The following is a 26,275-nucleotide window of genomic DNA, read 5'->3' on the forward strand; positions in this document are numbered from 1 at the left end:
GCAAGAATTTTCACTGATTATAATTTTAAACAGCCTTAGTCGAGTGCTGGCGTTTAACTAAAGCCAACAATTTTGAGCGCAACAAAAGTAGACGAAAACCAACGGAGAGCAAATTGAGTGGGCAGGCCATGAATTCGACTGAGCGCAATTCAAAGCCAGAGACCGTACAAGCAATCACACACATGCACAAATAGACACATGTAGAGCGAGTCGTCAAAAATGTCAAGTGTGCGTGTATATGTATGCGTTGGGCTCTCCCGCACTTTTGCGAGTAGCATCAAGAATTGTTCTCATTTCTGTGAGCCGTTTCTTTAGGCTCTCGCGCAAATTAGTTTTGTGTAGCAATCACACACATGCACAAGTAGGTACGTACAAGTACACACACAAGCACAAACATGTACAAGCAGACGGCACTCCTAATATTGCACATGCGTTCTTTACTTTAAATGCGACTTGATCTGTTTTGTGTGCGTCTGCACAACTTAGTTCGCCGTTAATTTGACAACAGCAGTCGCTTGCAAATTTCGCAAACTGTTAAATGCTGCTTGTAAAAAACTATGAAGCATGCAAAATATGCATAGCTGCCACTTTCCATTTTGGTCCAACTTAACTATGAATTTTGGAATGCCAATTAGCAGTCCGGTTCGTACCAGCCAGAATATTACAACATTTTAGGCACGGAATATTGATATTTACTATTTACGAATATACAAAAATATTTGAATAGTTACATATACATATAAAGCTCGCGTAAATGAGACACAATCTAGTAAAATCTGGCTGCTGTGAAATCGAGTGACCTAACGATGCCAAGATGAACTCGTGAACAATCAATTCTTGATTTGACCAATGAGCGATAAGCATCAGCAAAAATTCGTGTACGCGGCAGATATGTACACATCTGTATATGCGTGCTTCTGCATTGCCTAGGTATGCATTGCGGTTACACGAATTTCTGGTCTCTAAGCAGACTTGCTCTCTGTTCTGTTACGACAGCGTGGACGTAAGGCGTAAAGAATATGGGCGCACAGAAAACTAAGCAAGTCTCGCCACCGAAAACTCGTGAGAGCCCAATGCATAGGCAGGATATAGATAAAATACAAGCGAACACACACCTGAACAAGTGCATGCAGAGAGAACATTGTGTGCTCATGCATTATCTACGTATGCATTGGGCACACACGCAATTTTTATGCTGCTTATCGCTCAAAGCAATACCTACTCTATTTTATGTGCGCCAATTTTGGTATACATAAAAAATGTATCCAGATAAATATTCAATTTGAAATCAAAAGCATCGAGTGGCGTTTTAGTCAAATTGTGCAATGTGCAATTGACTACTGGGTTCAAAGGCAAAAAGCGAACAAAAAACAAAAGGAACGATCACAAGATAAGTGCATGCGAGAAGATAGTCAAATATGTACAAATGTATGTGTTTATATATGTATGCATGCTTGTACTTTTGATGCTCACGGGTTTTATTATAAAATGAAATATTAATTATTTTCTTATTAACTTTCAATGGCTGCCGATTAAGTCCGATTCTAGAAATGTATGATTGTAATAGTCTATAGAGTTCACAGAATACTTTAAATTTTGATATCCGCACTTGCCCAGATTTTACAACTTTACAACTAATCATGTTAATTAAAACTCCCGATCCATTCAAAGCTAACACCATACACTATACGAACGGTATTTACCCGAAAAATTTAATTTATTTTATACAGCTTTGCTCGACTGCTGGCGTTTAACTAAAAGAGAATTTAGTTGCGCAGACGCAAAGTGGACAAAAACCGGCGCACAGCAAATTGAGCAAGCAAACCATAAACTCGATTGAGCGCTATTCAAAGGTAGATAACGCATAGCCAACGACAGAGAGTACACACCCAAACATACATATGTATGCATGCAGAGATAATCGCCAAATATGATATGTGTATATGTATGTCTGTGTATCAGCCTGCCTAGTGCATTATTTACTTATACATTGCGCCCCCACGAATTGTTGCTGTTCTTGCTCTATTTTCTGTGCGCCAAATTTTTGTGGTTTTGAGTTCAATTGACTCCAAAAGTCAATTGCACGCTGAGTATTGTGGTTGTGCGAGAATATATGTATAAATATGCATGCTTACATTTTTTAATTTTAAATCAACATAATTCCCGTAAATAAATCCCGATCATAAAATGGTATACCTCTTGAACAGGTAGGGCTCTACATAGGCAATGAAATAAAAAATGAAATGTAGGCGCCTCTCCATTTTTTAATATTTAATTATATTATTTTTAATAATGTGTGTTGACAAATGAGACAAATTTTCAAGTCTCTAGTTTCTCTAGATTCATATAGACGGACTTTGCTATATTAATTTCGCTGTTGATGCTGATCAAGTATATACTTATAGCGTTTATACAGAGTATTCAAGATTGTTATTAAATATTTTATATTTTATAATCAGATTCCATAGATATCCTTACGACTTATTAAGCTGTCATGAATATTGCATAAATACATTGCTATATTTGTGTGATTATAAATGCGACTTGGCATAAAAAAGTTCTTTAAACTGATGCCAAGTTTTAAGCAAGCTCTAAAGCAGACCACAAATGCAACAAATGATGGAATAGCCAAAAGCCAAATACCAAGCCTTGATTCTCAGGCAGTCAAAGCATAAAGCTGTCAAGTTTGTGCCCGTTGGCGGTAAATTTTGGCTTCACTAAACAGCAAAATCAAAAGTTTTGAAAACCGCACACAACTTTCAAAACTATTGCCGCCGCAGCAGGCATAACAATAACAAACATCAGCAGCAACAGCAGCAGCAAAAACATGGTGAACTTTGTAAAATAAGAGCAACAAGCGACCCTGCCAAACAGATGACATCACTGATGAACTACGCTCTTGGACAAATTTGCGCCCAATTATTATTATTTTATTTGGGAAGCATAGTGACTGCGTGCTATAGTTCGCATTACTATGCCGAGATTGGATGGGCGCATAACCACATAAAATAAATATATGTATATTAAAATAAATATATCAGGATTGATGCCAACCAGGGTACGGCATGTACCATCACCATTTCCTAAAATCAGTTCTTGGTGCATATGATCGATAATTATTATAAGCGCTTTCGTCCATAGATCGCGACCAATGAAATTTATATCCAATTTGGTGGAGGGGATACATTGGTATCATGTATTCCATTCGTTGGTTGCGCCTTAGAGCGCATTCCAGATATGGTCTCCATTTGCCTAAGCTTGGTATGTGACACTCCTCGGATTTTCCATTTTTGAAGAGCTCAAGCCTGAGATCAAAATACATGGGACGAGAACGTTCTTGTGCATAGTTTATATGAACATCATTGCTATAGTCGTCAGTACTGTAATACATGTATACTTTTTTTTCAAGCCAATTCATTACCCTGGGCTTATTATAGACGGTCGATTTTCCCAAACATACGTTAGCCAGTTTTCCACTAAAAGTTTAACAAATTTTTACAATATTAATAACGCGAAACTTTTGTGGGCATATGGTAGATGTAAAAAATCAAATGAATGACATCTGGAACTACAATTCCTGCAAGTACGGGAAAATTGTCGGATAACTCACTATTCATTTTCAAAGATCATTGTGAATTTCATTTAAGTTGAAAATAAGTTAATTCTATATTTGTTCAGTGGTCAATTTCAGGCTCTTCACTGCAAAAATGAATGAGTAAATGATTCAAAGATTTTTGAAGTTTACCCTAAGAGCACCTACATCTATCATTTCAAGTCTCTAGCTCTTTTAGGTTTTGAGATCCTTGCGTTCATACATACGGACGGACGGACGGATGGACATGATCTAGATCAACTCGCCTATTGGTGCTGATCAAGAATATATATACTTTACGGGGTCGGAGATGCTTCATTCTGCCTGTTACATACATTTGGATTTTGCACAAATACAATATACCCTTATATCCATTTTTAATGGGTTCAGGGTATAAAAAGAAAACTTGATACACACCCTGGGTAATAGTTTCGTCTTGCACGCGCCTGGACCCTTAATTGCACCTCAGTCGCGTTGTGAGCACTTTCCGGTAACGGTATAGTTATTTCTTTGTCGGGTTCTTCCTTATCTTCCTTATCTTTGGGCGCGGCAAGTAGGTTGTCAAAATTTTGGACTAGTTCTCGAGGCACGCTGTCGTTCGACTTAAGAAATGGAATCCTAAAATCAGAATCACGCCCATCCTTTTTCATATAGTATTTTTCTCTATAGGAGCTTAATGGTCGGTAATAATCGATCCTTGCTTTTTGAGTTTCGAATCGATCATATTGCGGCATATGAGCGTGAGTCGTTCTCTTATAGTTGAATAGCGGCTGAGAAGGCATGGCTCTCAAATCGGAAGCTTTTAGCTTATAGCCAAGCGGTAATAAGCGTGTGTCATATATTGGAAGATCATCATTTGTTGCATCTAACGACTTCATTGCGTTATTTGTGACACGGTCTACTTCACTTGGAACGGCAAGAAATAATTGCTTTTCAGTCGAGCCGGCAAGTTGTGGCACGTTTTCGAATGGAAACAATCTGTGACTTTTAGCACTTTCGGCGACTTGTAGGTTCTCCATTGGAAATAAACTTTGATTTTTATAAGTGTCGGCTATTTCCAACTTTTTCATTTGACTATCCGCAATTTTGCCTATTTGTGAGCTAGCCAGTGAAAGTAAATTCTGATTAGATAATTTCCCGTTTTCCATTTGAAGTAAACTCTGATTCATCGATTTGCCAGCTATTTGCACACTTTCCATTGGAAGTAAATCCAGATTCTTCAAATTATCAGATATTTGCACGCTTTCCGTTGGATGTAAAGTCTGCTTTTTAGCAGTGTCAGCTATTTGTGAACTCGCTATTGGAAGTAAATTCTTATTGTTGACGGTGCTCACTAATTGGCCGCTTGCCATTGGAAGTAAATTCTGATTGGTAGCAGTGTCCGTTAATTGCAAGCTTTCCGTTGGAAGTAACATTTTACTTCCAGCATTGGCAGCATTTTTCGTTGGGGCAGCAGCTGTATGGTCTACACGAGTCAACTGGGAAAAACATTGATGAATACTATTTACAAAAAAAATGTCTAAGATATTGCGAAGGATCTTGAAACTTACGCTAAATAAGCCGCCAATGGCCAAAAACAATAAGAAATTTGATTTAAGCATTTCAAAAAATTTTTTCAAACTGACTAGGAATTTGATCTTGAGTCAAATTCTGCCTTATAACTGTTTGACGTCTAAGCCGCAGGTAAGTGTATTACAACTTCTCGACTCAGTATGGTTTAGTGCCGTATCACGAAAAGGTTCCTATTCGGAATGGTTAGTGATTATTTCAAAAATCATTTTGTCAATAATATTCGGTACTTGGATTTGAAGAATTTGTCGCATTAATTCGATGGTCATTTGGAGACAAAGCGAACCTTCATTAGACCCGAGCAACGCGGAGTAAATTAGTTAGGGTATAGCAATTTATATGGGAGATATAAATATAGCGGTCGGATTTGGATGGCAATAAGACGGATCTATGTTAAAACTAATCTAGATAGATCGAAAACTATATATGCATATAGAAAATTCCATACCGTTTTGATGCTAATGCGCACCAAGAAATCGGAACTGAATCCTTTCAAACGTTTAATTTTTTTTTGCTTCTGTTAATTTTAATAGATTTATTTGAAGTTGAGTGTTTGTCCATACTTTTTGAAAGTTTTTACCTATATGCTTTAATACAACTACTACTGGCAAAACTAAGACTCTAATTAAATTTGTAGTTTACTTTGAGCACATATATTTGTTCATCGGAGACCAACTGAGAGATTGACCAGACGACTAAAACTGAAGGATAATCAATCAATATCGAATTACAGTCTGTTTGCCTGCGACAAAAAGCAGCTCGATGAAATGAAAGCTGCCGCAGAAGTACAAGCTCAGCTGTTAAAACGTCAGACGACGTATCTGGGAGCATACTCACACTTTTGTTATGAATGACGCAAAGGCACTCGTAAAAGTCAAACGATTAATATTGCGCATACGACATGGTGCACAATGTAAATATATAAATAGTTTGATAGATATTGTACAAACGAGCTGGGCGAAAACCATTAGACATTAGATCATCATCAGATATCATCAGTCTAGACAGTTTGCTACGATTTGAAAAAATACCATTGAATTAAGAGTTCAAAATTCTTTTTATTGATCCACAATAGAAAGAAAGTTCATTTTGAAGAATTTGTGTAAGTTTCAAGATAAAAGCATACAATAAACGATAGTTGAATTCTAGTCTCAATTTGTCATACTGTGTTTTATATATATCTATCACATGAATTATTTATTTTATGATTTTTTAGTCACGTCTGAGGTCCGTAACTAACATGCTCTGTTCATACAGTGCTTAAGAGCTGCCAAAAATGTAAACTTCAAAGTATGCAGAAGTATGCTATCGTTTCAGCGATAGGGACAACGCCAACAAAACATAAAGCAATGCCAAAATAAGCAAAACCATTAGCCAGGCCAAAGCCAAACTGTAGCTGCTATTAGACAAAGACTTAAGTCAAGAGTCACGTTGGCCAAATAAATTTTGTATAATGTTGCTGCGCCTCGAGCGCAAGCATTTGTAACAATAATTTTGACAGCAGGCTGAAACATTGGGGCCCAGACGTTAGGACTGTTAGTTGCAGAACCTCAGAGCTGGACACTTTGAGTTATGTTAGAAAAAAAGGTCCCAGATAAATATGTAGTGGAGCGCAACGCTCAATTGCCTGACAAACACCACATTCGATGACAAATTAAATGAAATGTTCCCACAGAATTTAACAAATCTATTGGCGGCAATTACGAATCAAGGCAGCTTCTGAATTTATAGTCAAATAAGTGGGCCTTTAAGTTAAGGCTAGCCAAGTAAATGGCACTTTGGCATTTAATGGGCTCTTGAAAATTAAAATGCCATTTTGCTACCCTGTATCAAAGCGAATACGAAAGCAGTATGATAAAAAAAAAACGTAACATGTCCGACACTGCTTAAACATATATATTCCTGCTCTGGCGTTCATGCAGAAAACAGCTGGATATGTGCAAATTTATTTCTTAAATTTTTAGATACATATATGTAAAATTATTCTCTCAGCTATCATATATAAATTAGATAATAGCAAATAATAATTATATATTCAATATATAAAATATATTGGAATAAGCAAGTTATAGAAAACAAATCAAAGTATTATATTAGTATTGCAGGGTATATTCAAGTCAAGCAATGCCAGCAATGCACACTTTAAAACCAGATGTTTTATGTGCAGGGCTGAGGTAATGGTCGATAAAGGGAAAGGCCCACGGGTCCTCGGCTTAGGAATTAGATCGCCAAATTTGTTGTCAATTAAGTTGATGATTTTATAACTCTGATTTTTATGACCAAAGTTGTATTTATGGCCTGATTCGGCCACGCCAATTGCCTTTAATACATTTTAAGATAAGTAACTGATTCAAATTTCGAGAAATTTATGTTAAAATTGGTTATTGAACGAGAATGCTTATGCAAAACTAAACATTTCTTTTAGATAATGATTTTTAAAGAATAGCCCTGACTCTACACTCTCAAAATACTCTGTTTAACACGTGTCTATAGCAATTTGAGAGCACTTCCTAAGCCAGAAACTTTTTAATCGTGTTGGTCGAAGGCAACGGTCACTTGAAGCGCCCAATTCTCTATGCTATTATCCGATCCATTTATTTGACAACTCAATACTATGAGTGTGCGTGTGTGTGTGTGTTTGTCATTTTCTGAGTTTACGACATTTTAGAAAATTTATTGCAACACCGCGCCAGCAGCAGGTTGGCCCGGAAGTCGACGAGTCGTCGCCAGCTTTTAGCAAGACGAAAGCGAGTAACCAGATTCATGTTGGGGAAATTGCCAAAAGTCATTAAGCTAGCGCATCGGTGCAACAGCAATGAGATTTTCTCACCTGCTACCCAAGGTGAGCAGCGGAAAGTCAAGAAGGAATACTGGCAGCGATGATGACGATTCCAATGGCTTATTTTTATGCAATCCCATTTTATTTGCACCCATAATATTGCTGTCTTAGTTGGCTACACACAGCACGCAGCCCAAGCAGTGCCTGCCATCTGTTACTTGCGCTTACCATAAATATAATTAAAGTTTCATTTCCGTTTTGTACTTGAAAATGGCACTTGCTGTGAGCACATGGCATATGAGTGATGCAAGCGAAACCAAGAAAGTCGTTTTAGTCAAACAATCACAGCCTCATACTTATTTGCTAACATGCCATTAACAGTAAGACGTCGTCATTTTAAGCATTTCAATTCGAAATACATAGAAAACACAATTATATCTAAGCCATGGTTTTGATAAGAGCTTGCTTCAAGGTGGAAACTCAACAGCTACTAGCTGGCTTCCAATGTCGGTTTTCAACAGAAATAACATTAATTTAACAGGGCCTTAACATTGGAATGGTTTCATGTAAGACTTGCGCCCTGTTAAAATACATGGAAAGTCAGGATTGTAAAAAGAAAATATATAATATTTGAAAGAATATGTTTTGGCCAATTACTTCCGAGCTATTTAAAGAAACAGTTTCCAGGCGTGTTCTATAACCGCACCAAGGATTGGTGTTTTATTTAACTGTTTCAGAGAGTCAGGTTTGACAGGTAGATTTTCTGACGAACTCTTAAGATCAACCTAACCGCAATCGAACAGTCAGCAAGGTCTTGCAAGGTCTTATCAAGCAGAGAAAATAAATATACTTTGTTTGACATTCAGAACAGTGTATATTACAAATAGAACGGGCGGTACTCATCTGAAGCCAATAGAAACGTGCCCGACGTTCTTTATTGAAGCATTTTGACGCCTACATAGGTGCAAACGACCATGGCACAACAGAGGAGGGTATAACGCAACTTCTGGGCATCCAGCTTGCCCTGAGCATTGCAACAGAGCAAATTCAGAAGATAGCGCCAGAAAGTGGGTCGCCGGCGTCTGCGAATCCTTCTGGCTGTCAGGGCATCGCCAATCAGTTCGATCTCCTTGCGGAGCTGCGTTTGGCTGATCAGCTTTAACAGTTGGCCGCAATTGTTTGTGTTCCTGATGGCCGTTATTTCGTCCTGACTGAGATAGTTGACGGTGCACAGCTCCCGCTCCGAGGAGATATTCGGTTCGGGTTCAGAATGCGTCAGGACACTGGGACACTGCATAGGGGCCTCCCAGCCAGTAAATCGTTCGGCCTTTTGCAATTGATTCATTTCACAATGCGTCGACGAAGGTTTCAAGGTGCCAGCGCCATTGTCATCCACGGTAATGCTGGTCCCGCTATCTGTAGTGCTGTAAAACGAAAAGTATTCGGTGTCCGGGTCCGGGTCCTGGTCCTGGTCCCCACTCCAGTCGGTGTAATACTCTGAGAGCAAGATTTGCGGATGCTGGTGTTCAAATGCAATATTGGCATCCTGTACGGACGGCTGCATTTGGTGCTCGGATGAGAGTTTTGTGATTGCCTGAAAGACAAAGTTGGCGTTCTGTTCCGGAGGCTGCATCTGGTGCTCGGATGAGGATCTCCTGATTGCCCGAAACGCAATGTTGGTGGCTTGTACGGATGGCTGCATCTGATGCTCCGATGAGTATTTTGTGTATGCCTGAAAGGGAAAGTTGACGTTCTGTTCTCGCGGCTGCATCTGATGATCGGATGAGTATTTTGTGATCGCCTCCGGTTCGCTCTGTTGCTGAATTTCGTAGGGTTCCACATCGGGCTCGTACTCCGCCAGCTCCTGCAGCTGCTCCAGCTGCTCCTGCAGCTCATCCCCGCCTCTATACCGCTGTGATCGGGCTGCCCGCTCATGTGCCGCCAAGTAGCGCCACTCTGAAAGCGTCAGGTCGCGACGTCCATTATTTGGCCTCTCAGCGTTTTGCCAGGCATTCACATAGCCCGGGCGCTGACTACCCTGGAAGCTGTACAGTAAATTGCGTGCACGCCATTTGGCACGCTCTGCAATAATGGCCACATGGAGACGGCGCTCCAGTTGGCGGCGATTGAGATTTGCGACATGGCGCGGTGCAATGTAATAATTGTAGCACAACATGCACAGCTGACTGTTGTTCAGCTGCTGAAGCTGGTCCATGGTCGTGGGCATGGTGATTGCTCCGGCTTTTGATTGACTGGCGTTGAGAGAGTTCCTAGAGCAATGATTTTTGGGTATAATTTATTATAATATTTGTATGTGTTCATTAACGATGTTCGAAATTTAATTCACTGGAAATTTGGATCTGCTCGTTGCCGTCAATTCTCGATAATTTTGGGGTCAAATAATTTGTACAGTCCTGGAGATATTCCAATACAAACAATATTTGTTACATGATCATTGTAAATCATAATAATAATAATATATATAATACATTGTATATATAAAAATGACCAATTTCCTCAAGTTGGGACTACTAATTTTTTATTGCCAAGTAAATAATATATTTGATTGAAAAATCGAGTGGAAACATCACGAGAGATATATATCGCACATATGAAATTGAAATCCATTGAAACAATTTCTCGACTTGCAACACTGTTTCTGATTTAACTGTTATGTTTTTGAAATCTATTTCACAAAACAACACTTCGTGCTTCTGTTGAAGACACATTTGATTTTAAGATATTTTCATCGAATTTCACACAACACTTTCAAGTTTCGTGAATGCATTTCAGAATTTATGACTTAATCAGTCGATAAGTGCAGACGGGGACCACGTCTTACACAATATCCGAAACAATCACTTTTCTGGTCTCCAACTGAAGTGGCATACAACCGTAACATATTGCCGGTAAGACTAATTTTATTAACAACTACCAGTAATTACACATAAACGTAATCGCGGGCCAAAATTGAAGGCAAAAAATAAACGTATAACCATTGAACCTTGACCCTCATTTTCCATCCAAGAGCGGTTGGTATTGAGGGACACGATTTAAAAAAATTTTCAAAAATCATTGAAAATGATTTTGAGCCCAATCCGATTGTAAATAAAAACGTTGCATGCAACCTTTTACCGCTTTATTTCCACAGTTGCGGGTGGAATTCCCAAAATTGCACATATTCATTGAGTTCTTATGTAGGGCTTTGAAAGTTTGATAAGTTTAAAGCAAATCGGACAAAGCTTTAATCTTCTTTCCACTGAGGCAGCTTGAATTCTGCAAAAAGTTTGAAATAAACTCAAATAAATTTTTGTAAAGATTTTTACACAAAACATCACCCACCAATCAGTTTACGGTTGATCTCCAATCAGTCAGTCAGTCAGTCAGGACAAACAGATTTATATAGAGACCAGCGGGTATAGCCCGGCCTTACCCGTGGCACGCATAAAATAAATGTTCTCAAAAAACTATGAAATTAATTTTGAAACTGATCGAAACAAACAACTTTCATACAAACGTCTTCCGCCAATTTACCATTGTTGCGGGTGGAATTTCCCAAATCGCTGAAGCATGTATTCATTAAGTTCTTATATAGAGATTGGAAAATAAGTTTGTAGCAAATCGGACACCACTTAAAACTTCGCCCAAGAAATCTGTGAATTGCATTTCTACCAAAGGCGTTTAGATTTTGCGATAAATGTGAAACACGTCTCAAATGATTTTTCATATAGAAAAATGAAAATGAATTTGAGCGCGAAACGTAATCCACCAAATCTTTGACCCCCATTTCCAACAAGGAGGAATACATTTTTGGAAAAGTGTGAAACACCCCTCAAATGTATTTGAACAAAGAATTTTGAAATTGAGTTTGAGGCCGATCGGATGGTAAACAAAAAAGTTTCATACAAAAGTTTCTCGCGATTTTTCCATACTTGTGGGTGGTATTCACCAAAACCCCGTCTTAACGTGCACCTTCATCACATAATTTAACTACATGAGAATTTCAGCTTCCTAGCTCTTACGGTTTGGGCTGACAGGACAAACAGTTTTATATTGAGATATACATTGTGGTTTAAAACCTATCTCTCTGGTCAGTCAGCTTTTGTTTAAGTTGAATTTGGATGTGATCGATTACGGAAGACATGACAGTAACAGCTCAAGTATGACACATATGGCGCGTTCATCTCGGAAGGTCTCCAAGACGATATGCCCTAAGATCAGAAATGGGCGACAATGGCGACATATGCTGAAATTCATTATCAAGGTGATCATATTTGTTGTTGCGATCAATACTCCGATACCATCAGATGGCGCTGCCGAATGGGATAAGGACGAACTTGGCTTTGGCACGCTACTAGACAAGGAAGGGACCCGACATTTTGAGTTCAACGAATTTACCAAGTATGAGTCTAAGCCTATGTATTCTGCAGATCCCAACTATCATAGCCTGTATATGAAGCCAATACACGAATTGACACACATAATGTTTGGGGACGATGTGTATATACCAAGAGGTGGGTCCTTATATTTACAACGTCAGCTGCCGGTTGATCTAATCAAATGATCCTTACCCCAATAGGTTATATTGAGAACACGAATAGCTCGAATGCTCTTCACCTAGGAAACAAGGTCGAGACCAATGATTGGATGGATTTGCTTGCCAATAACAAATTGCTGATCGTCTGGATATTGCTTATTTTCTTTCTTATCATTATCTTACCGTTTGTCGCGTAAGTAATAGGTTTAAAATTACACAAGTTATTGATTAAATGTTCTTCCCTGAGCGCATCTCAAGTAACTAAATATCTAAAGCAACCAAATTTGGTCGTAGTTTTTATACATAACAGTTATAATTATTACATCGAATAGTAAAGTATACAATATAGTATTATTTCGGTTATTGTATAGGTGTGACAATTCGTATCTAGCAACTGTGTTATAGGGTACTTTCTAGCCGAGCTCCTCCCACTTTTTTCAACCCACATAAACTAATTAAATGCTCTCTCAACGATACACAGAGTCTGCTATTTCTGCTTTTGCTGCTGCCGTTGCCCCAACGTCTGCCCACCTTGTGCTCGAAGCTCGCATGGTGCAAAGCGCACTTTTTGCAGCATATTAATGCTGCTGCTCATTCTGGGAATACTGTAAGTCAATTATATTTCATTTTAAGCAATTTTAATATTTGGCATAAACATAGAATGGGATTACTCATAGCTTTCCTTAATGAAAAGCTAATAAATCGCGGGCTTCGAGAAAGCATCGAGAACATGCATCGCCATGCCGAAGACACGTGCGTATTTTTGAAGGATGTCTGTAATCATGTCAACCACTTGTTCACTAACAACTTTGAAGAATTGGAAACGCATCTAATAGCTTCGCTAAATGGTAGGGACCACTGTTGCATCCCGAACCCGTTTGAAAATGTTTCCCACATATCACTCAGTCAGGCATTCCCGACTAGATCACTTTTATTTGTTTAGCTAACCTTTTGTGCATTTTTCGCAGAGGCGGATACCCATATATTTATGGATCTTACCGAGAGCTCTGGTCTCGTTGCACTATCAGAAATAGAACATATTTTCTCCTCCATGCCGGAAGCATTAAGATTATTGAAACGGGCGGAGAGCTACAAGAACTCGCTTATCTTTCTTATGTCCCAGTTTCGAGATGGTAATTGTATAAAATGTGATTAATCTTTTATATATAGTAAATATCTCAACGATCATTTTATTGTACAATATTTAAGGTGTGCGTGGTATAAAGCGTGATGTTACCTATCTTCATACGGTTTGGTGTGACTACAAGGAATGCAATAATTTTCTTAGGAATAATAAAATTCCGACGTGGGGTACTAAGCCCTGTCTGCACGTGGATAATGTGGGTAAGGTTTAAGATGAAAATGTGCATTACATTCGATTCGATTCTTTTCAGCTCCCGGACATTATACCATATGTGGAGGCCATTGAAGATATTATAAAAGAAGAGGTGGTATTAGTAGCAAGGAATGGGATAGAACGCTATCATGAAGTCAACAAAATGATCGAGGATGTGGTAAATCCGCAGATTCCGCCATTAATCACAAAGATTGGCAGAGTTGGTATAGGTGTCAAAGAACAGGGCGAGAAAGTATGCAACATCATCGATTCGATAATGAGTGATATTTATTTTCAAAATGCGCGCATCACAAAATCTTTTGGTGATTTCAATGATACATACGGACCTGATCGGAAAATAATAAGCGTCATCTTGTTTTTAATAATATTAGCGGTAAGACATAACTTTGAAAACGGTGTATTAGAAAGCTTCTATAAATCTCGGACTTGGTAAAAGCTTCATAAATATCACATAAATATATATTACAATATTATTAATTTCCTGACAAACTGAATTCCTTGGCCGTTCCGTTCCAGATTATCGTCATATTGCTTGTTGCATTTATTTTTGGCTGTTGTATTCGAAGAGATAACACTGGATCCAAGTGCTTATTACTGTGAGTAGCCAATAAACCTCTCTCCGTCTCTTTTTTTATCTCTATGTTTCTCTCTTTCTCTGTCTCTGGCGCTCTCTCTCTCTCGCTATTTTTTTTAGGGCTATCATACTGATATTCTTCTTTTTATCGCTCCTCCTTCTCGTTATGATGTTTTACTTTTTATTGGGAATGATAATGTACTATGGTGTGTGTATACCGCGTACTGATGAGGAGAGACAGAATCTCTTTAGTGCGATTGAACCTGAGGCAAACGTAAAAAATCCACAGGAGTCAAGCATAACAAGGACATGCAAGGAAAATCAGACAATTTTTGATGCGCTGCTTGAGTATAACTTATTTGACCTAAGTAATATGAAGGGTGAAATTGCGCGCAATATATCTACTGTCGATGCGGCAGCGGCAATTTCTGCTGATCTGAGCAAAGTAAAAGTCCTACAGGATAATGAGATAATTAAGATTAATAAGGCGCAAATCGGAAAACTGTCGAATTATCATAGCAGATTGGCTACAGAACATTTGTGCACAGAAATATCAGCTTTGAATCTTATGCAATTTAGACCGAAATACTATGAGTGGAATAAACGTTTTTTCTTCCCCGTAGATAAGCATGATCAAAATATGAGAACCAGACTAATATCCGCTTATCCTAGCATTTGGAGAATTGGGCTAGACATGGACAATGTTGCATTGATTGAACCAAATATACTAAAAGACATGGAGAAATTAAAAAGCAGACTGCTCCAAACTGACAAACTTATAACAAGAAACAATAATGACTTTAACAATACAATTAAGCCGCTAATGGATTCAGTTGCAAGAGCAGAAGAATTTATAAGAAGTCGTGGCAGTGATTATGTAAATATGCTATGTAATAATCTAACCGCAGCGGTTAACGAGGAAATCAACCACTATGTTAATTATGTGATCAATGAGTGTAATTTGCGTGTTGGATCCTGCCGACCCATTGCCTACATGTATCAGCACAGTATTGAAATGGTTTGCGAGCGCTTGGTCGATCCCATTGTAAGTAGCTCTACAAAAATATCATTAAATGATGTATGCCAATATTCCTTCAATTGTAGAACGGATTCTGGTTGGGCTTATTGATTAGCGCCTTGCTTTTTCTACCCCTCTTGTTTGTTGCCCATCGACTGCTATGCTTGTACAGGGTACATAGCCATGTTGGGGCGGCTGGAGTTATGTTCCTTGATAGAGATGGATACAACTGCCCGACCTGTACGGGAATACCGTATAAGCCGCCACCTGTTGTCGTTTGTGACGGCGGGCAGAATACCTACTGTCCCTGCGCCGATGCTAATAACCCAGATGGAAACGCACTCAAGGAAAAGCAAGCGTGATGCGGATTTATTCTTAGAATATTGCAATCGAATCATCATGTGCGTCGTGCATGTGTAATGTATTCACAATTACAGGTTGTCGATGCAAACACACGGTTATTCCACAACTGTATTGAACTATACTGAAACAGATTGGAAAAGTGCAGTACATGACATTCTACAGAGTCAAATCTAATGCATTCAAAAGAAATTTATCGAAAAGTGAATGAAAACAATTGAAATTTAAGACTGGAAAAATCTTCGAAAATATTTAACAAAATGTATATTATATGTACAACAGAAATGAGAGGTCAAATCAAAATAAAAAACAACAAAAATCATAATTATTTTGATATATAAAACTCTTTGACCTGAATCATAATTATGATGAATGAATGAAAAAACTGCTAAAAACATTTTCATGAAAGATCTTTGTTCAAATTTCTTTGAGAGCTGTTGCAAACTTTTCGGAAAATACATTGTACCTTGGTGGAACTAATGAAAACATGTTTTACCGTAAGAACACTCTCAATCCGTTCAGAATTCGTAGTAAATATGTATCTCGGCGGTTGACCATTATACTATAACCAATTTGCTATATAAAATATATATATATGATTTAGTATGTATGTGTGTAGTATGAATTCGAATCCTAATATTGATAAAAAAGCTACTAATTGCAAGCTTAAATGGGAGGTAATGATTAATGTTGTTAAATGGAATTTATGCAAGATTTGTTGTTTATGTTTTTTGTTATATAAATTATATGGCAACAATATAATAATATCCTGCAAGGGATATTAAAATTTGATAAGGTTCATTTCAATTTTATATAAGTACATGTACAGATTCGAAAATTTTATTTGTAAACATTTAGGCTACACAAAACTACAAATGGCATATGTATTCATACATAAAGATTATTTGATTTAATTGTTTGTTTTTTTTTTTCTTTGGCAAACCTTAGAATAGAATTGTCAACTTGTTGTAATTTTCTCAAATTCATTAACTTAATTGTATTAATAGCTTGTAATAAATAATATTACTATCGTTTAATATTTTGTAATTGATTTTTAGCATTTTAACGCATAACTTTGCTGACATTTAATTGGAGCTTTCGCAGCGTATTATTATTGTCATTGAATATTCATCGTTTGGTGATTGGAAATTGTTTACTTTGTTTTTTTTTTTTTTGGGTCTTTAATATTTTTAATTATACTTAAGCTATTAAGTATTTACAAAGCTCAACTCCGAACAAGAACTTTTAACGGCATTGAATATTTGTGTATATCATCATTCATAAAATTTGAGCGAACTAAGTTAAATATATATATTTGTCTTTTTTTGTTTGTATTTGTTCTTTGTTCAAATATTGTTAAGGTCTAATTGATTTTAACACAAAACTTTTGAATAAAGTTTGTTGCTTATACAAATTAGTATTTTTTTCTTTTACTTTATATTTTGTGAAGCTTTTTATCGAGTGGAATAACAATCTCTACCTTCGATTTGAAATGTACTATTTAATATTTATGGGTTAATTGCAAGAACTATAACATTGCATTTCTTAGGCGTTTGTAACAAGTTTTATCTGCTCATCTTTTAATACTAAGTATGAAAAAGTAATTTAAATTTGAACTCAATTCAATTTAATTATATTCATAATTATTTACATCATGATGTATGCTAATTAATACGTTGAATGGAATAATTCCCAAATTTGTTTGTTTTTATTTTCTTGTTTCTTATTGATCTTTCGAGTGTCTTTAATTGCAGACAATCGCTTCAAATAAATTCGTTGATGTTTTGTGACAGCTTTCACAACTGTTCCAAATTACTTGACATTGTGTGCGTCTTGGCCGCTTTTAGCCGCAAAACAAATGATGAGGCAAGCCGACGATAACGAGAGTACATCAAATCATTATGCTCCATTCCATCCTCGCTCTCGGTATCGTGCTCGTGCTCGTCCTCAAACACTCATCGTTTGCGATTATAGGCGCCAAGCGAAGACTGCCTTCATTCTTTCATTTCATGTCCATTTGTGCCCAGTTCGAGCAGCTCATGGGGCTCGGCATTTAGCTATACATACGTGTATGTACATAATATATATATATATATATATATATATATATATATTTATATATATAATCGATTTATAATAAAAATTATATGTATAGGCACAAGAACTTACCCGATCAACGCTTGCCAAATCGTTCTTCGACAAATGATTAACCAAAATAGTACCAAGAGCATCGCACATGACATTGATAGTGGTGCGGAAACGATCACTGAAATTAATGAAGCAGAAAATATTTATCCAGGACCAGAGAGAAAGTACTAGCATTTACATACAGCAGCCAGTCGACAGCGATAATTAGCGAGACATCCTTAGGCTCCAGGCCGACAGTGTCGAGTACCATGACCATGGTAACAAGGCCCGCCTGTGGTATGCCCGCTGCACCAATTGAAGCAGCCGTCGCCGTTATACTGACCGCCACAATGGTGCCAAATGAGTAGCTCATCTCACGGTACTGGGCAATGAATAGAGCTGCCACCGCCTCATACAAGGCGGTGCCGTCCATGTTGATTGTTGCGCCCACAGGTATGACAAAGCGGGTAACACGTGGGTCTATGCCCATATTATCGAGGCATTTAATAGTCAACGGCATGGTGGCCGAGCTGGAGCCCGTGCCAAAGGCAGTGGCCAACACTTGACTCAATTTGGCTATGTAACGATACGGCAGGCGACGTGTACCCAAAAAGAATATGACCGCGATGGTACCTATATATACAAAATTTAATATTATTAAAGAAAAATTTTATCTAAACTGAGCCGCTTACCAAAGCCGTGCAGGAAGAGGCCTATCATAACGGTTATGAAATACCATCCCAAAGATTGTATTGTTGCCGCTATAGAGTCCATCTCAATGATTTTGGCTGCTATTAAAAAGGCAACGCCCAGCGGTGATATCCTGCAAAAATCGTCCATTCACTTTAGCCAGATGCTCAAGAATCGAATCTTATTTTTGCACACTCACCAAATAACCCACGACGTTATTGTCATCATAGCTTCACTGAGCGTTGTAAAAAAGTCCTGCAGCAGTTGGCCCTTCTCACGCATACGACCGATTGTTGTGCCCAGTATTACGCTGAACATGACCAGACCCAGTACATTGGAACCCTCACGCTGCGCCGACTTGAACTCCCAGTTCTCCATGGGTTCTATAAGAATAAGAATTTAGTGATATAGTCGATTGGCTGGCAGAGTGTGTTTACTAACGTGCTGGGGAAATGCTGGTATTCTCGAATATTTCCGTACGATGCTGGAAGATTAGAGTTATGAAAAAATAGTAATTAATTAATTACTTTTCAGAACAAGTTATTTAAAATCCCCCAACAAAATTATATATATTTTTTATCTTTTTTTGTTTATCCATTTTCATATTCCCTTTCCTACCCTAAACTCTTACTATTCCATGAATAAAATATTTATATCTCTCAAGGTTTCAGTTTCTTCTCAATCTTACGAGTCTTGTAATGAAATGTGGCTTAATAGTAAAATATGTTGAAGAGCATAGTACATTCAATTTCATATGCACGATCAAAAATAAAAACGACAATAATCTAATTGCGCAAATGAATATGCATTCATATTTACCTATAAAGATACGCATACACACAAACACACATCCGAGGGGAATACTTTCATTCAATTCGCGTTTGACATTATATATATCTTACATATCATATATGCCCATACATAGCACATTTCGTAGTTGAGACTGCGTCTGTGGTGATAATTGAAAATTCAACGTGTACGTAAATTAGATATGTATGTTTTATATGTACATACGCGTACATATGTATGTATGTCTGTGCTCCCCCTATAATTTTCAATTTCAATTGAAACGGAAAGAACTTTGCTTTGGAGTAACCTATCATGTCAGTTTTGATTATGTGCCGCGTTGTGCTTTAATCAAATTATGTAAACAACAGAGCACAATTGAATAATTGGCACAGTTGCAATCAAGAATTGAGCGAATGCGTATTCTGGCAAAAATCCAGCAAAGATATATCCAAATACCTGCTCGGCACGAACTGAATATCGCGGCCGATAAAATTGTAACGCTTCCAGTATGAAATGCATAACGTAAGCAATATCGCTTCTTTATAGCTTTCTTATCTTTAACAGTGGCTGAGATTTCGTTTAACTCTCTGGGTTAATGGAGAGCGACACGTATATGAAATTGAAAAGAGATTCGGCTGATAGTCTGACAGTTCTGCCCATGATGCATCGTGAAGTTGTTCTTGCTTTTAAAACATATTTGGGGGCATAGAAAAGCGATACTTTTACGACAATAGATACAAATTTCGTGATGCTGATTAGCACAACAAAGTTTAACAAGCTTTTATTACACAAATACTATTGCTATTATATCACCAAAATTTTAGCATATTATAAAGCATTTCCGTCTATCCCACATTGATAATAAGAAGTGTGTATCTTGTGATCTAAATAAATTGAACTTGTTCCCATAACATACCTGAAACATTGTTGACTGTATTATGTTGTCCGTGAACATATTTCTAATAGAATGAGAAGAGAATAAAAAATTATAAAATCATCGTAGGATAAACTGCATAAAACGTACCTCACTAAGTCCATTAAAGTGTCTGGCGTCAACACCTTTGATGCTTTATCAATAGTCTCAGTGCGTGTCTCCACAATTTTGGCACCCTGGCCGGGTCGTATGGTTGTGACTAGACATATGCCCAAAATAACTGCCGATATTGTTGTTACAAAATAGTAGGTGATAGCTCTGAAAAAGCCAAAGATGTATTTCAATATTTTATCCAAGCGCCGAACTGTGCTCACCTCGTCGCTATTTTGCTGGACATACTCAGATCCAGTCCGCCGATTGCACTTGTTATGGAGGACACCAGCAAGGGTACTATGAGACACTTTAACATGCTGTTCGAATAATTAGAGATATAATCAATGCTTGTACATGTCGAGCTGGCCAGCTAGAGAACTTACCGCAAAAATATTTCGCCCGGAAATGATATATACATAATCTCACGTTTTGTCCACTCGCCGGTGCTGTTCTTGATTATAAAGCCAATGAGACCGCCCACAAAGACACCGATCACGGTGGCCATTGTGAGCACATTCTCCTGCAAAAAGCTCTTAAATTTGTTCGCATCCTGCTTGGGTCGCGTCATTGTGACTCTATGTAAGTATTACCCTAGGCCCGTACACACGGGCGTTACCAGAAGTGCGTTTCCGTTGGACCTTGGTGCAGCAACTAAGCCAACTTGATTAACTAGCCAAAAGTATTTCTATAATTTAAATAGAGAAAACACAAATATAACTTAATATTCTGTCATTACATTTTTTATAAAGATATTAATTTTTTGAAATGTAAAACATTTTCTAATTTTAAAAAGTTAATTTAATTAATTTAATTTTGGCCCACCTGGCAAACTGGATGGTAAATTTACAATGGACGTAATAAAATAAGCGTTAATATTGTGTGCTTTCGAATTGCTGGTTATAACTTCAATCTTTATTAGCATGTTGTCAAAAACTGCTGCTGAGATCTTAAAAATCTACCAATGAATTTGGAATGCATGAATTTAGCAACAATTATTATTTAACACCCATTGTTCGCATTGTTTGAGAAAATGTGCTAAAAGCTAGCTGCGAATGCAGCTCAATTGATATATCTGTGCTGATTGTTTGCATTGAGTGTAATTGAGAAATATTTCCGTTTTTTTTTTTTTTTTTCGTTTTGTCATAAGCGTGTCAGAACAAATAAATTTACATAAGCCATCACCTAATGAAAAGTAATGAATAACGAACCCATTACAGGCAGCACTTCACTGAGATCAATGCCAAATAATAGGGATGATCATGTGCCGACAAACTGTGCGAAAACTGATCCAAATTGTCGAGAAGGCTCTTAATTGAACTGCCAGACTGATGTGTAGATCTGCATAAATGCATTCGAGTAGATTAATCAAGAATAAAATTATTCACACTTGGCATTGTTTACACAATTACCAATGAGTTTTGTTGGGCATTTAAAAGTATTTCATCGACACATAATCAATATAGTATACAATTAATTATTGTTATTTAGCGAGAAATATGATTACTCTCAATAACACGAGAACAAGCATATAGAACATATTTTAAGGCTATGTTAGGCTAGATTACTATCATTGAATGTGAAATTAAATGTGATAGGTTATATAGAAAAATTGCGCAGTGTTTCTCGTTTAACAGCTTTCCCTTAATGCATTCATATTGTGCTTGTAATTCGGAGTTGAATATTTTCAATTTGCATATTTGAACGCTATCGAAATACGCCTTGCAAGGTTGTAAGCATATTTTAAAAGTAATGTGAATTATAAATCATTTTGTTTAGCTATACTTAATTACTTAATTTTGCAACACATATATCATAGCGTTTACTTGGCTATAAAGGGTCATTCGATTATTTCCAGTATGTGACGGCATTTTAATTAATTCCTACAACTCATTAAGAAAACAAATGAGACTGACCGCCTACATGTTGTTATTGTCGTGCTTGTTGTTGGTTGCAATGCAAATCAATTTGTGTGCCCAGAACATTGACAATGAGTTTTATTTGCATCTAACATTGCGCGTTCGAACTACCGCCACTTACGAAGTATTCATAACAGATTCAATAGCTTTTCAAACAGCATTTAAAAAATGTTACATAAAATCGTGTCCAGCAATTTAATTGCATGTATTCTACATATTCGATTTAACACACCTATTTGACCTTTGTAAAGCCAAAACTAGGCATCAGTCGACTAACAGAAGGATTAACTTTTCAATTCAATCTATCTTCTAGCCGATTTATAGTATTTATAGCTGTTTGCTGTTTCAGCAAACTTTTTAAAGTTTCGTTGGAAACTAAGCTAATCAACATAATTTTTTTATGAGTACTACTGTTATATCATAATTGCATTTGGGTATCATCATGACATGGTGTGCGAAATATTTTCGTTTGTGCTTATAATTAGAATTTGGCAACTAAACATTTCGCATATTTATTAAAACTTAACAGAAACAATTTTATTTGTTTTTATTTGAAATGCACTTTATACCCTGTATTAGCCTTAAGTAAGGCCAATATATTCACGGTCACAAAAAAAACATATTTAATAATATGTTTTTACAATTGAAGACTCAGTTAAGGTGTGTGCATATGCGAATGTGTGCTATGCACATGTATTTGCGTAAAAGCTAGAATTCTAATAAATAACAATTGATGTTTTTGATGAACGTAAGTTTATATTAAATTAGTTTTGCTAGCTGTCATCGAGCACATCAAGTTTGTTTTTATAAACAAGTCAAAGTGACCCAGAAGGAAGTGTCGACTAGAGCACACCCTGCAAATAAGCTGCAATACAGACATGCATAATGAAATATATGAATTTTAAAATCTATACAAAAATCAATATGCATTTGGAACCCTTCCGTACCTATACTCTTTGGGAACTACGCAGTTAATATAGCAGACGGATCGAAAAAAATATTGCTGATAATCAGGAATATATATACTTTCTCGCGATGCAAATGATTGTTAATGAATATTCGAAAGAATTTCACAATATAAATATAGTAATTATTAAATGCAGTGTATTATAATCAAAAATTAGACGGATTACAACTAGATATGTTAACTTAGCTCTCAGAAATATTTTACTGTTAGAAAGATACTAATTGTGTAAACAAGAAACCTTCAATCGATCTTTCTAGAACTTAAAAAAATATTACTTATATTTTATGTCTAATAGAAAAACTGGTAAAAATAACCAATTAACATTTGAAGCGTATATCAGGAAAGGCAATTTGAATTTTTTAAATACATCATTTACCCGTTCTACAGACAGACAGACGACTATTTTTGTACATGACAGAAATTTGCATCAAAAATAGTAAAACTGCTAAAAATAATGCAACAGAAAAAAAAGTAGCAAAAACAAAACACACGTAAAATGAAAAGCGAAAAAAAGAAAAAACAAAACAAAAACAAAACAAAAAACAAACAAAAACAAACTTTGTGGTATATCCAAGTTGAAGTGCGGCCAACCCTTAAGCAGAAAAAAAAGGGGGAAAGGGCCTTGGCCCTATCACGGGTTGGCCCTTACCCGCTCCCCGCCCTCCCTCGGCAATGCAGCTGATGCGGCGAGCGCTTATCAGCAGCAACAATCGAAATCTGCAACGCTCTCTCTTAACGCAGTAAGCGAAAATCGATGCATTAACAAATTAAACATAATCTTTGGATGTGCTGGACTATGGAACAGACAGGTTACACGTTCAGAAGTGTCAATATTCATAAATAGAAAATATGATGGAAAGTAAGTTTACACTTAACTAGTGTGTGTTTCGGTAGGACGTGGTTTACTGAAGTATTGATATATTGATGAGGTATAGCCATATGTGGTATTCATTTAAAATTATAAAACTTGGACTTCATAAAGGATCACAAGGAAGCCAACAATCCGAAACGATTCAAACCAAGTATTATTTGAAAGCTAAATAATAACCATAATATTACGTTAATGGCTTTTCAATGTTTTTTGTTATTTTAAAATTTAATTATTATTAGTATACATATATTTCGATTTAACTTTCCAACTAGCATTAGCTGAGATTAAATCTTATCAAACGTTAGACTGAGATTTAGATCCGAATCTTCCATTTGCAGCTGTCCAAATGACAGGATTATTTGAATAACGCTCATTTCTCTTCATTTACGTATATTTTTAGTTTTTTTTTTAAGAAAATAGTGAAACAAATTTGAAGAAGTATTAAAAATGAAAATGTACTTTACTTTAGTTAAATATTATATTCAGTTCATTTTGTTGAAGATGGTGAAAATGATAAAGATTCCAATAGAGATCCTTTCATTTATAACAATATTTATATTATATACATCTATACTGGCACAAAATTGCCTTGAAATATATTATACTCTAATTTATGAAATAGAATTTTGAGCCAACATCTGCAAAGGAAGTTTTGCGTCCTTAAAGATGCATTATTACACAGGAATTGCGAGCTCTCGGATTATAACTTACCCATTACGGATTACGTTTATAAAAATCTTACAAATATGTTCAATGAGTTATAGAAGAGAGTGAATGATACATTTATCAATGACATAAATCAAATAAATTAGTGTGTTAAATATTGTTCATTCACTCAGTACACAATGTCACATTAATTTGCAATTGTTATTTGTTATTCATATAGACATGATCTTGATATCTGTTACTTGTCTTTATTCATTTTATATCTGATTTTTTCGTCTTTTATATCTAAGAAAATGTTTATAGCATTTTTGCATAACTGTATATATTTTATTACACTTACAAATTAATGCATGGAAATATACTCCAGGCTGAGCGAAATATGCATAAATTTGCATAAGTTTCAACCCTTTCGGTTAATTCAAAATACAGTTGATTGTGGGCACACGTAAATATATATATTTACATATATATATATATATATGTATATATGTGAGGAGAACGCGCTTTTAGTATATTTTTGTTGTTGCTGTCGAGCACGCGACGTTGGCACGACTGAACGCAGACTCATACGCAGATCACAGATCACAGATGAGATGGGCCCACAGATTCCACTCGCTGGCAGAGAGAGAGAACCAAACACGACTCAACTTGGCTTGCCTGATTATAAAATAGTACTAAAAACTACATCAAAATCAAATACGAAACGTAGCCAACGAGCGCGCAAAATTTATGCGCGACTGCGCTGCCAGCGTCAGCAGAGCATGTGTGTGTATGTTTGTGGGTGTTGGATTATTTTCATTCATCAAATGCGTTCACAGTGTCGCAGTTGAAGTCGCTCTTGCTGTCGCCGTCGCAGTCGCTGCTCTGCCTATCAATTGCAATGCAGCGCACCACGTAACTCATACGACGCGTTGTCGCTGCCGCCGCTGCTGCCGCATCGCTTAATTAGCTGCCTTGTTCTCTGCACGGCGACGCATGCTTAGTTTCGCTTTCTTTTGGCTGGCGATTTTTGAAGGGAATTCATTATCACCAATTTGCGCTAGGTAGAGTGCATGCATACATATATATATATATATATATATATATACATCTAGCTTGAGCCTTTTTTTAAACACTTCCTCGCACCTGTCGTTAAAAGTAGTTCAGTGTTTTGATGTCAGCATTTCACGCCCACTTCCTTGCGCCCACTTCATTAGCTACCGCATTGTTCAAGTTGCTCTGATCAACCTGCTATTGTTTACTGAGCCAAGGGGTTGCGGGCTGCGAGTCAAATACTGACGAAACTGCATACAAGGCTTTAACTATAAATTACTATCTCCTTGGAAAGATTTAAACAAGTTCTCTATATATTTTTCAATCATTTTCAAACATATTGAACAGCTTTTTAATTTGAACTTTAAATTTTGTTCTTTTTTTTTCTTGGCACAATTTGTTTA

General features: G+C 36.7%; 3 protein-coding genes across 4 annotated transcripts; 1 reads left to right on the forward strand and 2 right to left on the reverse strand.

Moving 5' to 3' along the window:
- Window positions 1-2,902: 2,902 nt before the first annotated feature.
- On the reverse strand, window positions 2,903-5,248 carry LOC115762994. Its single transcript, XM_030705379.1, has 3 exons — window positions 5,143-5,248; window positions 4,010-5,070; window positions 2,903-3,476 (listed from the first exon to the last, which is right to left on the reverse strand). Exons 1-3 carry the CDS (start codon window positions 5,191-5,193, stop codon window positions 3,074-3,076), a joined length of 1,515 nt encoding a protein of 504 aa, XP_030561239.1. The 5' UTR covers window positions 5,194-5,248; the 3' UTR covers window positions 2,903-3,073.
- Window positions 5,249-10,620: 5,372 nt separating this feature from the next.
- Window positions 10,621-16,061, forward strand: LOC115762990 (prominin-like protein). Of its 2 annotated transcripts, none has more exons than XM_030705375.1 (11): window positions 10,621-10,849; window positions 12,036-12,454; window positions 12,520-12,670; window positions 12,959-13,084; window positions 13,138-13,325; window positions 13,446-13,610; window positions 13,687-13,817; window positions 13,872-14,207; window positions 14,351-14,430; window positions 14,529-15,453; window positions 15,513-16,061. In XM_030705375.1, exons 2-11 carry the CDS (start codon window positions 12,103-12,105, stop codon window positions 15,786-15,788), a joined length of 2,730 nt encoding a protein of 909 aa, XP_030561235.1. In that variant the 5' UTR covers window positions 10,621-10,849; window positions 12,036-12,102; the 3' UTR covers window positions 15,789-16,061. The 2 variants fall into 2 exon arrangements, with proteins under 2 accessions (XP_030561235.1, XP_030561236.1); XM_030705376.1 differs by having other exon boundaries at window positions 12,040-12,454.
- Window positions 16,062-16,947: 886 nt separating this feature from the next.
- Window positions 16,948-25,501, reverse strand: LOC115762995 (excitatory amino acid transporter 1). Its single transcript, XM_030705380.1, has 11 exons — window positions 25,180-25,501; window positions 20,803-21,104; window positions 20,641-20,736; window positions 20,417-20,584; window positions 20,309-20,351; window positions 19,045-19,087; window positions 18,803-18,986; window positions 18,606-18,736; window positions 18,117-18,546; window positions 17,956-18,052; window positions 16,948-17,843 (listed from the first exon to the last, which is right to left on the reverse strand). The coding sequence occupies exons 2-11, from the start codon at window positions 20,985-20,987 to the stop codon at window positions 17,781-17,783; spliced, it is 1,440 nt and encodes a 479-aa protein (XP_030561240.1). The 5' UTR covers window positions 20,988-21,104; window positions 25,180-25,501; the 3' UTR covers window positions 16,948-17,780.
- Window positions 25,502-26,275: the final 774 nt, after the last annotated feature.

The sequence above is a fragment of the Drosophila novamexicana genome, unplaced genomic scaffold, assembly GCF_003285875.2.
Source record: "Drosophila novamexicana strain 15010-1031.04,08,12 unplaced genomic scaffold, DnovRS2.1 tig00000689-arrow-pilon, whole genome shotgun sequence".
NCBI classification, from domain to species: Eukaryota; Metazoa; Arthropoda; class Insecta; order Diptera; family Drosophilidae; genus Drosophila; species Drosophila novamexicana.

Excerpts from the sequence above, each read along its gene's own strand:
- LOC115762994 (XM_030705379.1), bottom strand. The coding sequence starts at position 5,193 with ATGCTTAAATCAAATTTCTTATTGTTTTTGGCCATTGGCGGCTTATTT. Across the intron at positions 5,071-5,142 it reads CCATTGGCGGCTTATTTAGC|TTGACTCGTGTAGACCATAC; the intron begins GTAAGTTTCAAG and ends TGTTTTTCCCAG. Across the intron at positions 3,477-4,009 it reads AGACGAAACTATTACCCAGG|TGGAAAACTGGCTAACGTAT; the intron begins GTGTGTATCAAG and ends TTAAACTTTTAG.
- LOC115762990 (XM_030705375.1), top strand. The coding sequence starts at position 12,103 with ATGACACATATGGCGCGTTCATCTCGGAAGGTCTCCAAGACGATATGC. Across the intron at positions 13,818-13,871 it reads CCTGTCTGCACGTGGATAAT|CTCCCGGACATTATACCATA; the intron begins GTGGGTAAGGTT and ends GATTCTTTTCAG. Across the intron at positions 15,454-15,512 it reads AGCGCTTGGTCGATCCCATT|AACGGATTCTGGTTGGGCTT; the intron begins GTAAGTAGCTCT and ends CTTCAATTGTAG.
- LOC115762995 (XM_030705380.1), bottom strand. The coding sequence starts at position 20,987 with ATGACGCGACCCAAGCAGGATGCGAACAAATTTAAGAGCTTTTTGCAG. Across the intron at positions 19,088-20,308 it reads TACAGTCAACAATGTTTCAG|CATCGTACGGAAATATTCGA; the intron begins GTATGTTATGGG and ends CTAATCTTCCAG. Across the intron at positions 18,053-18,116 it reads ATCGCTGTCGACTGGCTGCT|TGATCGTTTCCGCACCACTA; the intron begins GTATGTAAATGC and ends CATTAATTTCAG.